At 28.3% G+C, this 15733-nt stretch overlaps 2 protein-coding genes across 2 annotated transcripts; one reads left to right on the forward strand and one right to left on the reverse strand.

Annotated features, from left to right (window-relative positions):
- Nucleotides 1-1903: 1903 nt before the first annotated feature.
- Nucleotides 1904-5649, reverse strand: LOC121118292 (uncharacterized). Its single transcript, XM_040712860.2, has 6 exons — nt 5528-5649; nt 5312-5475; nt 5084-5258; nt 4867-5030; nt 2265-2480; nt 1904-2016 (listed from the first exon to the last, which is right to left on the reverse strand). The coding sequence occupies exons 1-5, from the start codon at nt 5571-5573 to the stop codon at nt 2292-2294; spliced, it is 738 nt and encodes a 245-aa protein (XP_040568794.1). The 5' UTR covers nt 5574-5649; the 3' UTR covers nt 1904-2016; nt 2265-2291.
- A 6515-nt stretch (nt 5650-12164) lies between these two features.
- Nucleotides 12165-12992, forward strand: LOC121117746 (uncharacterized). Its single transcript, XM_040712231.1, has 4 exons — nt 12165-12313; nt 12376-12539; nt 12598-12790; nt 12851-12992. The coding sequence occupies exons 1-4, from the start codon at nt 12259-12261 to the stop codon at nt 12859-12861; spliced, it is 423 nt and encodes a 140-aa protein (XP_040568165.1). The 5' UTR covers nt 12165-12258; the 3' UTR covers nt 12862-12992.
- Nucleotides 12993-15733: the final 2741 nt, after the last annotated feature.

Below are 15733 nucleotides of genomic sequence, written 5' to 3' on the forward strand. Positions count from 1 at the left end.
TTACCTTTCATTCTTGAGTTTCGCACCGCTTAGAATGTTATTGGCATTCGAACGTCCAGACAAACTTTGCTTTATTAATATAGATGTGAAAAATACAGGAACTCTGGCGAGTGTTATATTTTCCAAAATATCCCTGTTAAAATTAGAGCAATTCATTAACAGCTTTGAATGCAAAGACCAAACATCTGTAATTCTGAGTTCTTATACTTCCAAGTCCAAGTTCACTTGGTTACGAGTCTAAGAGGAGTCTGAGTCCATGAAAAATGACTCAAGTCCCAGAGCTTTGTAAATAGTCAAGATATATATAGGGAGGTCCGTTACAAGAAATTTCAAATTCAATATTTTCCTTTTAAACCTGTTTTATATAATAGATATTAGTAAAAATAGACATTTTGCTACCAAGTCAGGTCTCTAGCTTGACTATTAAGGAAGTTATAAGTAATTTATCATCGGAATATCATCCATTTTTTTCCTATAATAACCTATAGCAATTTGATATTTAAATAAAACGACATAACTTTCTTAAGCATCGAGAAAATAGAACAAAATTTTCAGAAATTACAGAATACAATATTCTACAAAAGATGTTACTTTTAAATATCTGCAATTAAAAAAATATATATAGAGAGAGAGACAAATTACTTTAATATTGCGCCGTAATAAAGATTCAAGCTGCTAATGTCGGGTTAAAATTGATGTACTTTGCATTGAAAAATTAGTTAAAAACTTTACAAAATATTAGATAAATAATTGTGTTAACCTCCATTGTACCTTTAATTTTATTTATTACGATTCATTTGTAATTTTAAAAGCAATTTTATGTTACTTTTTTTCAAGCAAATAATGTGATTAAACGAAGCAATGTATTGAAAAACAATCTCAACTAGGTGGTTGAGTAAGAATTTATCTACATTAAGTATGATTGACGTCAAATTGATTTTTCGAATATAAGTAATGAAAATTCTGCATTTCTATGGGAATCCATAAAACATAGCTAGACTTCCGTGCACGCCTCATACAAGTTTTTTTTTGCACCGTCAATCGGCATTTTGTATAATACCTAAAATATAGGTACTAGTATTGAAACTCATTCCTAGAGGAGGAGGGTCAGCAGGGGGTGGGTTATAGGGGCTGTAGCCCATCCACAAATTTAGAAATTTTCCTTTTTATTCGAAAATTTAATATTCCTTTGTGAATAGGTGTAGATTTAAAAAAAAAATTCAAAAAATTCAATATTTAAAATTTCATTTCTGAATTTTTTTTCCATAAAATTAAATTTTTGAATCTTTTTTTAAAAAAATGTAGTTTTTTGAGAATAGTGATGGAGTTTTGAAATTTTTCCAAAAAAATTTAATTATTTTGGGAACAGCTGTGGATTTTTAAAATTTAATTTTTGATTTTTTTTCCAAAATAATTAATTTTAAAGAATAATTATTGAATTATGAAATTATTTTCTTAATATTTTCTGTTGATTGAAAAAAAATTCCAATAAATGTAAGATTTAAAATTTATTTTTTCATATTTTTTCCAAAATTTAATTTTTTCAAATTTTTGTCCAAAAAATATAATTGTTCGTGAACAGCTGTGGATTTTTGAATTTTTTACGAAAATTATAATTTTTGGATTTAAAAAAAAAAATCCAAAACCAAGCCTTCCCCATTATAATCATGGACCCCTGTAGACCTAATTTTTCCCCGATTCGGTCGTATGTGATTTTTTCTATACCGAACACGAGGGATTTTTTTTTGTAGCCCAAACTTTACTACGAGACAGGTCCAAACCAAATTAGTTAAAATGATTGCAGTTTAAGACGGTTGTACGAGTTCAAGACCGAAACCCAACCCCAGTAGTTAGGGTTGGGGGTAGTACTACACAGAATGAATACAAAGGATTCTACGTCCTAATATATATATATACATCTATTCTATCGATAACAATGAATTAAAACATGATTTGGTTCAGTTTCATATAGTCAACTTGTGCAATGATGGAAAATGATGAACATATCATTTTGTGCTAGAAATGAAAAAAGAGAATATTAAAATATGAAATAACATTTATCAGTGATTCTTAAACTGGGGTACACGAACTCCCTCTAATGGTAAGTACGTGGAGGAACTTCATAAATAGGTTAAGTCTCGGCTCTTGTATATTCAGTTTGGTAATACATAGTAGTAGTAGACCTTGTAATTCTTGATATTTTCTCATATAGTATACAGGGTAAAAAGTTTGAGAATCACTGACCTAAATGAATAGATACCTACCAATGCGATTTCTACAATCTTCTTTAATTATTCACAAAAAATATCTTTTGTATTGATCAGCAGATTACAACTGGCTCTATCTAAAGAACAGTTTTGATACTGGACGATCTGAACATTTTTGCATAGTAGATTGATATGTTTACAATTTTGATCTTTTGTGACGACTTGAAGGTCCATAGCATAGGAAATAAACGGAATCTCTGACTCATAAAATTTCTGAAAAATAAAGTATAAAGTTGATTAATGCTATTATTAGGAAGGATAGACTTAGAGAACGGAATTTGTTCTTAAAACAAGCTTTCTCCATTATAATTTCATGGATCACTTAGCATTCGAATGGACAGCCTCATGAACTGTAAGATTGTGTCATTTTAATGTGAATATAGTATCCAAACGTTAATTGCAATTAATCAATAGATCCGTATCATACGCCTTTAGTGTTTTTTTAATTTTTTTTTCGGTAAAAGCTGTTCAGACGATGAGTCTTTATCCACTTATAAGATGTATGTAATACTCCAAGTAAAAAAGTTATATTTTATGCTTTATTGAATATCCTTTAATAAAGGATTAATTTATACAAATGCACTTGAAAACTTTTTAATAATATGTAAAGATTATAAAAGGCAAGTAGCAATTAAAATACATTAATATTCAATTTTTTAAATACAACCTGCAATAAAGTAGATACTTCGAATTAGCTTTATTTAAGCTGTTAATATTCATCGACTTTTAATGAAATAATAGATGGGAAGAATCGCTAAAATAAGGATTGATGTTGGGTCTTTCTTCCATGAAAAATATACAAGATTCAAGTTTGCAAGATACAATAAAAATAATGGAGTATACTTAACCAAATTGAACGGGAAGATAACACCTATTCAAGTCCATTTTGAAGAGCTTGGTGTCCAAAATGAAATTTTGAATTTAAATATATCCATGTTAATTAAATATTTTTTTCTTTAGAACCTTTACAAATTCTTTGATAGTTTTATTTTCAATATCATTTTTGTAAAATATAGTTTTTCAAAAAATTAATTAAAATACACGTTTTTCAACATTGTTTTATGGAAAAGTCACATATTTTTCAACACACTTTGTCAAAAATGTCAGCTGACTAAATAATATACGTTCTTAAAGATAAATAATGTTTAGATGCACATCTAAATTTCACCTTGAGAAGCCATTTTCACAAGTTCTACGATCAAAAAAAAAAAAAAAAAAAAAGGAATGTTGAATATTATGTTTTATAATATAAATTATAAGAATGGTTTTTCTTGTCATTTTTTTAAGAATTGGATTTTATTTATTTAAAAAGAAAAGTTATAGTCATATTTTATGAAGTAAAGCACGTCAAATAGGAGAGGTAATATTGATATTAAAGAATGTATGACAAGACATTAGAAAGTTCAACAGTAAAGATCAGATGGTGATATCCGATCACCTAAGTCACAATCATAAAAACTTATAAATCACAGACTTAAAAACAAAAATGCCAATGGGAATTTGGGAAGATTATTAAAAATTGGCAAATTTACGAAAGAGTTATTACCAATTCAATGAATGGGGAAAAAATGATTTTGTAAAGAAAACGATTGTACTTAAATATTATTATCTGAATAAATTTATTTTTCAAATCCATATTATGAAATATTTTTCAGTCAAACGGCTTTTTATTGTTTTTATATATAATTCCAGTGCCAGAAGCACACGTGGGAAAAAGGCTTGGGCTCTCCCAATTTTGTTTTTCAAAAATGGTATTGTCTCCGACTAAGAAAGTGCCCTTCATAAATATTCATTAGCCTCTGGTTACTTCACTTATTTGTATAATATTATTATGTATTTGATAAATGTTTCTCAATACGTGGGTTGCAACCCAAAAATGGATCACATGTCTCATATTTGTAGGTCGTATCAAGGTTAATAGAAATTCAAGGTTTATACCATAAGGCGTCTACGACTGATATTTGACTTCTACCACGCTTTTTAATAGTGATGTCATAGAATATGATTAGTTGCGTGTTTTGTCAAAATCTGCCTGTCTTGTCCAGCAGTCCGTGCAGTACATTAAATTGCAAATTATAGCAAGCCCGATTACATGATGGTCTAACCTTGTATTTTTATTAACATTGGGTGATACGTATAGGCTAACTTCTATTTTTTTGTACCGTTCTAAGGATTTTGATTTGTTATCATTAGTACTGATAAATATCCAACAGGTCTCAAATACCTGAAAACCAACAAAAATCTAAAAAATGCCGAATGAATATTGTTCGAAGCAATATTTACAATGTTGTGAGCGTAATGTTAAATTAAAAAGTAGATGATTTGTACTGATCTTATGCTAAAAAAATAGGTCATAGGTGATTTATTCATGATGTTATTAAAATTACTTTGGATTCAGGAAAGGTATTAATATAAAATGTAAGATAATAACACAAATTCAAAATCAATGTATAAGTGACTTTTTTGCTCAAATCACTTTAAAAGTAAAATTTTATTCAAATTCTACAAAAATGATCAAGGGAAAAGAGGTTGTGAAAAAGTAATTACCCTTCACACTTGTTGATATATAAAACTGAGTAACAAATATTATTATATTTACTTTTTGGTATTCTCGAAGTCCTCTCTGTATATGATGTAAGTAAAGTGGACAGCCTTCACTCATTTTTAATATCTGATTAAGAGAAATCACTGCTTCCTCTGCCATATCTATAATCTCAGGAGAATACATGGGAGCGTAGAGTTCCTCAGAGCAGGTTAATGGCACTAATTAAATATTAATTAATTGTAGTTGTTCAATAATTGAAATCAATATTTACCATCATAATCAGGAATACATATTGATGATTCAGTCCAATAAAAATGATGACAGTCAGATTTGCAGTTGTTAGGTGAGTATATACCCAAATTTTGACAAATTTTTGTCTCTTTATTACAATTGTAACCATGAGATGAGACTCGAATGTCCACTAAATAGTTGACTGAGTTGTGAGACTAATAAATGCTTCAGTAGTTTTGCTTAGATATGGAAAAAAATAATGATTTACCATAATTTGAGCACAGAAGACTTTATGTAATTTTAAATCACAGTGATCCTCAACTCCGAAATAGAGTTTCAGTCCTTCCAAAGTCTGTTGTGTAATGTTAATAATTGATTCTGTTACGGGAATACGAATAAAGTCGTGATGGAGTGGGAATAATAATCCATTCACTATCATGGGTAATATATTTTTAAAAGTATATAATCGTAGTTTAAATCTTACCCTTGCTTAATAATAGCAAAAAGAGGGAGATGACCGATCGATTCATTGTGAAGTTGATAACTGATATTTCACGGTGTATATTTTATAGTACGTTATTAAGTTTTATGATGAATATATCAAAGTAAAGTCCTGAATTTCAGTTCAATATTATTTTGTACCTTATGCATACACTTATCAGAGTTTCCACTCTCCGGTAGTTACCGGACTTTGTTTGAGTATAATCGTCAAAGGATAACACTTTTGTACAGAATATATTATAATAAATATTCCTCACAAATAACATTATGGCTTTAAAAGATGCGATATTTTGTTGAAATTGCATCAAATAAGTCGGATTTTTAAAGATTTATGCGACAAATTGAAAACCCGTCTGTCCAATTCTCTGGTACCATTATTCCAAACCTTTTGAGTAAATATACATATATAAAACTTTGCAACAAAATTAAGGTCATGGAGCCCCCACAGGCTGAAACCCACATTTACTATTGTTATTTAAGCCGTAGAACACAAATATGACTATTAAAACTTTATAGGTTTGGCCTTTAAAGCCTTCTTTTAAAATAAAGTTTTTAGGGTATAACTACGATTCAATGCCATATTTCGACATGAAATCATTATATAGATATAATCAATGGAAATAACAAACTGATGCAAACATTTCAGCATTTGAAAAATGAATTATTTATTACTTTATCTTGATTAAAATTAATAAAAATGTATATAACCACCAAAAAATCCAGTAAAATGGATGACCTACTTAGAAAATAATATATTTTTTCTTCAAGTGTTTTATATCCTAGCTGAATTTATAGAATGGATCATATATTTCCATTTTTTAATAGGTCTTGAAAAAAAAAAAAATTTCATTGATTTTTGGTCAAATTAGTTTTTAAATTTATTAAGAAATTTAAGTTGGGTAGGTTGCGTGAATATAGATTACAATTATATTCCGGGTTATAACTGTCAAACAATCCATTATTTTGAATATCAAGCATCTCTAAACTTGTTTTAGTCCCATTACATCTAAATTATTAATTATTTTAGTATAAATTATTTGTTATAAACTGATAAACGATTCAAACCTTTTAAGTGAATATACATTTATAATGAAAGGCATTTGTTACGAAATGTAACTCATGTTCAGTATTAAGGATAAGATAGAAACAAATTTAAATATTATTATGAACTTAGATATATATATATACTGGAATACTGATACTTGTATTTAAACTTGTGAAAAGTTCCAAATAATGTGAGCTACATTTTTAATAATAAATATACATCATTTAGTCCATATTCTATAGTTCCGGATTTTTTATAGTCCTACGCTTTTCATTTCATGACCCAGTCAGTACTGAAATTTAACATTTACATTGCAGAAGAATAAATGTTGGTTCGATATATTTAAAGTCTGGAGTAGTCCGAACTCTGTTATCTGCGGAATCAAATAATCCAAGACTGTTATACATATGAATGTTAATACAAAATATAATATTATAGTCATTAATAAAGCAAAGTCTGAGTGTTTAACGACGATCCTATGCAGATATAGCTCATCGCATCATATTAAAAAGGAATATAAAAATAATATATATATTCAGGGATGACTGCATATAGTGCTCCATGATGTATATCCAGTAAGACTAATCTGTAGTAGTTTTGAGTAAGGTCGTTTTTTTTTTGTTAGCATCCTGAAAAGTGAATTTTCTTTTCTTAAGCTGCTATCAATATAATTATTTAATTTTGTAGGAGTGAACTTCCTTGCTTACTATATACAAACTAAAATTAATATATCCTAAAAGACGAAAGGAAACCCTGAAGATTTGGTGTGGAGTTATAATTGTAAGTCCTTATTTGTTTTAGAGTAGAATTGAAGAGCGACATCGTCACAGCTGCTTGTAGCTGATCTAATAAAACATAATGCCAGTTAAGCGTGTCTCCTTCACTCCTTCAAAACATTATTAATATTTTTTTATCGTCAACACGATTTATAAATTCAACTTTCTGAAAAAATATCATTCGATCAAATTCAACCTCTTCCTAATAACTTCAAAAAAAAATCATAGCCGAAAATAAAATCCTGTGGTTACAGATTAGTATATCTGTATATATTATTATATCTTAAGATTTGTATAAAATATGAACTGTCAATATTAAAAAATGAACGAAATCTCAGAGGCGTTTAAGTCAACTCATATTTGATACTATCATACAACTCTGTATTGTATACAAATACATCTTTTACTACAGGACTGGATCACTGAAAACAAGCGTCTGTACTTCACACAATTACTACGTGCTATTCATTTTCCTATTAGTAGTTACTATTATAATTTATATCTACATATAAATTACTACTTAATGCTAAATATATGCCTATTTCATTCATTTTTTTTAATGTTCCTTTAATAATTTAAATGGAGTTGCGCTTATTAAGTATATGTAAACATTATAGTATTATATTTACTCCATAAAATCTAAGAATCTTTTGGTGAAATCCATATACATACAGTATATTTCTTTTTCTAGGAATCACCTGTGCAAGAACATACACATTGAATTTAAGAGAATAACTTCTCCCGAGCACGTTGTGTCTGAGCTACAACGATTCCATTATTCCATTCATTAATCATCGGCAATATCCATTCACTGTTAATAAACCACAATTTTGTTTGGATTATTTGAATATTAATTTTATTGTCGTAGAGCTCTTAGTGATTTTTTAAATATGCTGATACTATTCGCTTAAAATCAAGCGAACAATATTATATTAATATTATGTTTATTATAAACTTTCTGAGGATGGTTATTATGGATAAGTTTTCGTAGACAAATAAAGATTAATAAATGGAAAGGAGCCCCTCCAAGAAGTTAGGCACCAGGTATTATACTACGTGCTATTCATTTTCCTATGAGTAGTTATTAGTGTTGCGACTCGATCCAGCACCGAATTTTTTGTATCAGTTACATCAAAACTCATTAATTAAATTAGTATAAATATGATTATGACTTAATTATATTTATTGTGTCTATCCAGATAATAGTAACATGTGTAAGCTATTTTGACAAACGACTAATATTTTCATCTAGGGCAGGTTTATATTTTTATTTTTGGAGTTTAGGTATTCGTTATTATTAATTCTTTTTTTTTTTAAACTGTCATTTAGCCATCTTCTAATCTCTGAAAATATGGTATTGCATTTTAAAAGATCCTGATTAATTTGCACAAATAGTGAATCAAGCGCTGTCCAATATTAATATCAACGACACTGTTAAACATGTCAAGAAGATGTTAAAGAGTCGTCTTTTACACATCAGTATATACCTATATCAAAGTTAATTATAAAAGTCACAAAATGCCCCAAGAATGTTATAAACTATTACCATTTTTATATTTATCCAATGATGTCCAGAAGTTGATAGAGCTACACCAACAAAAATAAAATTTATAAAATCTGAATAATAGAGGTTGATTACTTTCACCTTCTAAATAATTTATTTATCTTGTGTCTGGATGTAAAACTTTGTATGGAAATTATGAACGATGACGAAACTAGGGGATTTTTTTTTTTTCAGTCAGTCAATTGACTTATCTTCAAACAAACTCCTATATATATAAAAGTCGAGTTCGAGAGAAAACAGAGTTCAGTTCCATATTAACAATTATATCTGATGACTGATGAGGATCATTCTTTTGTAGAATTATTACTTTGACAAATATCAAATAAAAATTCAATGTTACGAGTCTATATTTATACATGCAAATTGCGAACGGAGCTGTTTACACGGCCACTTGTAGAAGCTCAATTATTGAGATATGAGTTCGAGTGAAATCTGAAAAGTAAAGTCCAATATCTTCAAATACGAGTCCAAGTCAAGTCGCAAGTTTTATTTCAAGCCTTGAGTCTTATAAAAATATGAACTTTGTCCATCAGACAACGAATTTTAGTCAAGTTACGAGTCTTTCACATTGAGTCCTAGTCAAATCTGAATTATTTTTTTATAGTCCAAATCTAGCCCTCGTTGAGTTTGAAGCCCCGATTTAATAAGATTGAAGTGTCTGAGTCTTCAATTTTTATTAGTTATAATTACAATAAATTGATGACAAAATAAACTGAATAACATTTTCTTTGTTTTTCTCTTATGTATTGAATGTAACGCTAAAAATGAGATTTTAGCGTTCCTTTTCAACAGAATTTACAAAAAATTAAAGAAGTCAAAGTTGTTTTTTTGTATCTTTTTACTTTTTAAATATGATTTAAAGGGATGATAAAGTAAAGACGAGCGATTGGAATACCTACTTTGGGACAGTGACATAGGTAGGAGCTAAGGGGGACCTTTTTGAAGGACCTTATCGAACATGAAAGTTTCTAGTACTCTACCTTAACTCGAACATATGAATTTAACCAGTTAAATAATTCTGAATTATTGGGCCGAGGCTCATCATTTGGTCGTGAATATAATCAAATGGACCACTAGAAATAATACAATCTGCTCTCGTGTGTTGCAAGGGCCGCTGTACAGTTTCCCACTAATTAGTGTTTATATATCACTGGAAGTTATTTTCATCAACTACAGCTGACTAACTGGTGTAATTAAGAAATATGATTTTTTTCTGTCCTATGAAAGAGTAGTAGTTGGACCTCACCCAGGGCAAGACCCCCCTTCAATTTCAAATATTCTTTTGTTTAAAAAAATCAATAATCCATAGTTGTATGTAGAAAAATAAATTTTTGGAAAAAAATTCAAAAATTTGAATCGACACCTGTTCACAAAAAATTAAATTTCAAATATTAAATTCCTGGAAAGAATTTCAAAAATTAAATTTTTTGAAAAATAATTTCAAATATTAAATTTTTTTTAGAAAAATTAAATTGAAAAATTTAAATCTTTTGTTCAAAAATAAGTTTCAAAAATTGAGTTAAATTTCAAATATTAAATTTTCTATGAAGAAGAGAAAATGTTAACTTTTTTGAAAATTTCAAATATTAAATTTTTGTAGGGAAATTTCAAAAATCTGTACTTATTTATAAAAAATTTAATTTTTTTGAAAATGAAGTCTTTTCAAAAAAAAAAAGTTTACAAAATTAAAATAAATTTTCTATTAAAAAGAAAAAACTCCTTAATTCACCAAAAAAAATAAAAAAAAAATCCAGAGATATTATAAAAAAATTTAACTTTTCGGAAAAAAATTCAAGAATTAAATTTCAAGTATACAAATTTTTTGAAATCTTACATTTTTTATAGAAAAGTTTCTAAAATTTATAGCTATTCACAAAAAACTAAATTTTATTTAAATTTTCTCTGTGTACGTCTTTGTTAATGTAATTATTATTTTCATTTTTGAGAAAAATGACTTGTTGCAATTGTCCACAGTCTCCCATGCATATTGCTTACAATAAAAAGTCTGATAAAAATTTAAAGTAAGTATTTAATTCCAAGAATTACTAAAAGAACCCTTTTCAATTGCTGGAGGCACCAAAAGGAATCCTCTTCAATCTTCTTAATATTGTTAATTTTTTGCTGTGTCATTTCTTAACAATGTCGAGATGATCAAATAAAATCACATAGGACAATAGTATCATTATTAGAGGGGCCCCTAAGAATAAATTATTTTTCTCTGATTTGGCCACTTATTAGTGTTGTGAAGCTAGATCCGCTAAACTCGAAAACAAAATTTGGTATACTGAAATTATTTATCCTTTTGCATGGGCCTCTGCAGGGGTTGGGCTGGAGGGGCTGTAGCCACCTCCTTCAAAATAAGGAATTTTTGCTGAATTTAACTTTTGCAATTATTTTTCATAAAATTTAATTTAATTCTTCAAAAAAAAAAATTCAACAAAATTTAGTTTTCTGTGAATAGCTTTAGTTTTTAGGAATTTTCTTTAAATATTTACTTGAAATTTAATTTTTTAAATTTTTTTCTTAAAAATTTAATTTTTTGAGAATAATTCTACATTTTAGAATTTTTTTTATTTTTTGTGAATAGCTATGGAGGTTCGAAATTTTTTTCCAAAATAATAAACATTTGAAATTTAATTTATTAAATTTTTTACGAAAATTTTATTTTTTGAGAGTAACTCTGAATTTTTGAGTTTTTTTATTCTTTCTAAACGGATGTGGATTTTTTGAAATGTTTTTTTTAAATTTAATTTTTTAAGAATAGATATGGATTTTGAAATTTTTTTCCAAAAAAAAATAATTTTTGAATTTTGTCTAAAAAATTTCAAAAACTAATCTCCCTTCCAAAAAAAAAGTATATAATCTTGCGGTCACATCTGTTTTCTAAAAAAATATTGCATAAAATCTATATTTACCGAATTTGAGGAAAGTACGGAATTGGCTAGATTGTCTATAATTCCAGCTTATTTCCCCATTTATTTTGAAAGGAAAGGCAAAGATAGAGAGATCTCAATATGAGAGAAATACCTTCCCATTTGTCATATTTTTGATAAATATGTACCTTAATACTCGTAGATTTATGTACACACATCAATTTAGCCATGGAAATTTGTATTCATTCAGAATATGATTATGCATACATTCATGTAAATATAAAATACAAACCTTCGAAAATTTGCTTAATATTTGCTACAGTATTAAATAAATATACTTTGTTTACTTAAAATGGGGTTTTCCAAATGTATGCAATGAATAATGACACAGCAATTAATTGACACCCTATAAAAAGATGGTAGAACTTCTTTTAATTATCAGTAAATAAAAACACAATGAATCGTTTAGTCGCACTTTGTCTCTTCATTGCCATAGGAGCACTTCCATATAGTTAGTAATCCAACTCCCCAGTTTTATCCTTATCATTTTTCTTATCGATTTTGTTCCTCCAGGTTCTGCAAGATCACCTCCTGTTCTCATCAACCCTACTCGGGATATCTCAAATTCAGAGATTCAAAAAGTGGCATTGGAGTCAACCAAGTTCCTTTATCATCTTTTTGACACCTCCAATGCCTGTCCACTCTATGTCAAGGATGTTATCCAAGCCAAGAAACAAGTAAGAGTGTACTTTTGATTATCATTTTGTATTTCAATTGTCCCTCTTTTGGATTAAGTCCTTCCCAAGTACAGTCTACGAATTGGAGTTACAAGTTGAGACGAATGGAGCTGATTTTGATTGTGATTATGTCTTCAAGAACTGTGCCAATATTCGAGTTCAAGAACCACCCATCAATCTGTGTCCAGGAAACCAATTTTGTCTCATTCCAGAGAATTTAAAAGGAATTGATTGCGTGGACATTAATTTAAGTTAGTCCTCAATGGTTTATTGAATAATAAAGATCTAAAATGTATAAATCTTTTTTCCAGCCTTCAACTGAAAAGTATGTCCAAGTTAGAGAAGAAAATTTGCCTTTCTCTTAAGAAATCGGAATGGAAAGATTTCTTTGGAAACTCTCTTTAATTGATGTTAAATAAATATATTTTTAATAAAATGATATTTTAGCATTCATTAAGCATTACCTTATTGTTCCTTATACTATTGAACTTAATGTATCTCTTAATCTTTCTTTTAAAAAGTGAACGAAAAATGTAAGATATGCATTATATGATAGTTAAAAGGGCTGTCAAAAAATATGGATCTCATAAGTAGAGATGGGATTTGTGAAAGAGCGGGAGGAGAATGTGGGAGTGATACATATGGTACTAATGAATTAAGAAATTTGTTAATATCAGCTGCCTGTTATATGATTTTGGTGGGAGAAAATGAATTACAGCTATAAAAAAGAGAAACTTTTTCATTTAAAATAGCATTTGTACAGGGAAAATATTATAATTATATTTAAAATCACATATATCTATTTTATTATGTATTTGAAAAACAATTTACACAAAAGATGGGCGATAATTCTTTTTTTAAAGGAAGATGTTAACACACACACGACTTAATAAATAATGAACAGAAAAAAAAAGAAAGAACACACTTACCAACCGTTTTTTCTTTTTCTAATCTCTATAAAAAGTTTTTTCTTTATGATCTTCATTACATACAATTGTTAATATGGAACTGAACTCTATTGGCTCTTGAATTCGACTTATATATATATATATACTAGGTGCCGCGAAAAAATATTTAAACTTCGTTTTTGCTACAAAAATCAAGGTTTTTGTGAGTGCAGTAAAATTATTCTGCTAAAAACTAAAAAAAAAAAAATAATAGATCTTCCGACGTGTTTTAAAGTTGAGAAAATGCCATCTGAACATGATCAACGAATTTCAGTCTGTGTTCTTTTGGACAGTGGCAACAAACCAAGAAAGGAGAAGTTGCTACCATGGGTTCAAACCAACTACCTGGACATGAACGTGGTGTTCCAGCAGGATATTACGCCTGTACAGACGCCCAAAAATGACACAAAGTGTTTGGAGGACAACTTGCCTTTCTGGCCAAAGAAAATGTAGCCCCCTACTTGCCAGATGCCTACCCATTGGACTTCACTTTTTGGGTGCATATTGTGTCCAAGGCCTGCACCGTCTGTCAACCAAATATCCACAACCTCAAGGACACCGTCAACCAGCACTGGGATGCCATATCTGAGGACATCATCCACTATGGGTGAAAGGCCTTCCGTGGTTTTTTCGCCGCAACCGGTATATACATATATATATATGTTTGAAGATAAATTTTAAATTGACTGTATGGAAATTATGAACGATGATGAAACAAGGGTATAATTTTTTTCTTTCAAAGTTTTAAGGAAAGACACAAGATAAATAAATTATTTTAGAAGGTGAAAGTAATCAACCTCTATAATTCAGATTTTCTTTTAGTTGGTTGTGCTCTATCAACTTCTGCACATCATTGGATAAATATAAAAATGGTAATAGTTTATACTATTCTTGGCATTTTGTGACTTTTATAATTAACTTTGATATAGGTATATACTGATGTGTAAAAGACGACTCTTTAACATCTTCTTGACATGTTTAACAGTGTCGTTGATATTAATATTGGTCAAGGCTTTATTCACTATTTGTGCAAATTCATCAGGATCTTTTAAAATGCAATACCATATTTTCAGAGATTAGAAGATGACCAAAGGATAGTTTAAAAATAAAAAAAGTCATCACAAAACAAGGAAAGGCTTTATTAATAACGACGGATTCCTAAACGCCGAAATAAAAATATACATTTGTGCTAGATGAAAATATTGGTCGTTAGAGAAGATAACTTACTCATTTTATTACAACATTATACATACTAATAGATTTATTCTCTGTGAGTCTGGATAGATACAATAAATATTATAAAGTAATATTCATCTATATACTAATTTAATTAATGAGTTTCGAAGTAACTGATACTACAATTTCTTGGAATTATTCCTTTCCATTTATTAATCAATATTTGTCCACGAAAACTTATCTATAAAAACCATACTCAGAAAGATTGTAAACATCACATTAATATAATACTAGCACGAACATGAACACGTTATCTTATAGCTTATATATGTTAAAATTCTATACAATAAACTATAATAGGTAAATTTATATTGTAAAACCTTCTTGTTTACAACATTTTTTGTTGTTTTTGTCCATTGGATGTAAATATAATCAAACCTGCATCCTCTTTTGACATTCTAGAAACGCAACATATGAAAATACTGATTTGGTAAATTTAAAGCACTTTTTTCAAATGTTTGCCCCTGTGATTTTTTATTGGCATTGCCATTACTATCTTGCCAAGTTCCTTCTTTGGCCCTAATGAAGATTGAATATACATACTAAGAATAAATCGCTCATCTTCTTCCTAATTCCCTTTTTTAATTCATATTTAATATTCGTTCTTGCTTTTTCTCTATGTACAATAATTAGTTTTTTGGAGAAGCTAATATCTTTTTTATTTTTTATTCAAGTGCTTTATATCTTAGCTGAAGTTATGCAATATACCTCATATTGCAAATATAAAAAAACTTTCGAAAAAGATAAATTTTGATTGATTTTTGGTCAATTTAGTTTTTAATATTTATTAAGAAATTTAAATATAATATGCAAGTCACGTTGCGTGAATATAGATTGCAATAATATTACAGGTGAAAAAAATTATTCGCTTCTGAGTTTATAACTATCAATTGATCATTTACTTTGAATGTTAGTATAAAGTATTTGAAAAAAAATAAAAAAGATATTCGTTTCAAATTAAGCTTCATTTTACTCGATTTTTAGGTAGCTATATACATTTTTTATTATTTG

The sequence above is a fragment of the Lepeophtheirus salmonis genome, chromosome 5 (genome assembly GCF_016086655.4).
Source record: "Lepeophtheirus salmonis chromosome 5, UVic_Lsal_1.4, whole genome shotgun sequence".
Classification (NCBI taxonomy): Eukaryota; Metazoa; Arthropoda; class Copepoda; order Siphonostomatoida; family Caligidae; genus Lepeophtheirus; species Lepeophtheirus salmonis.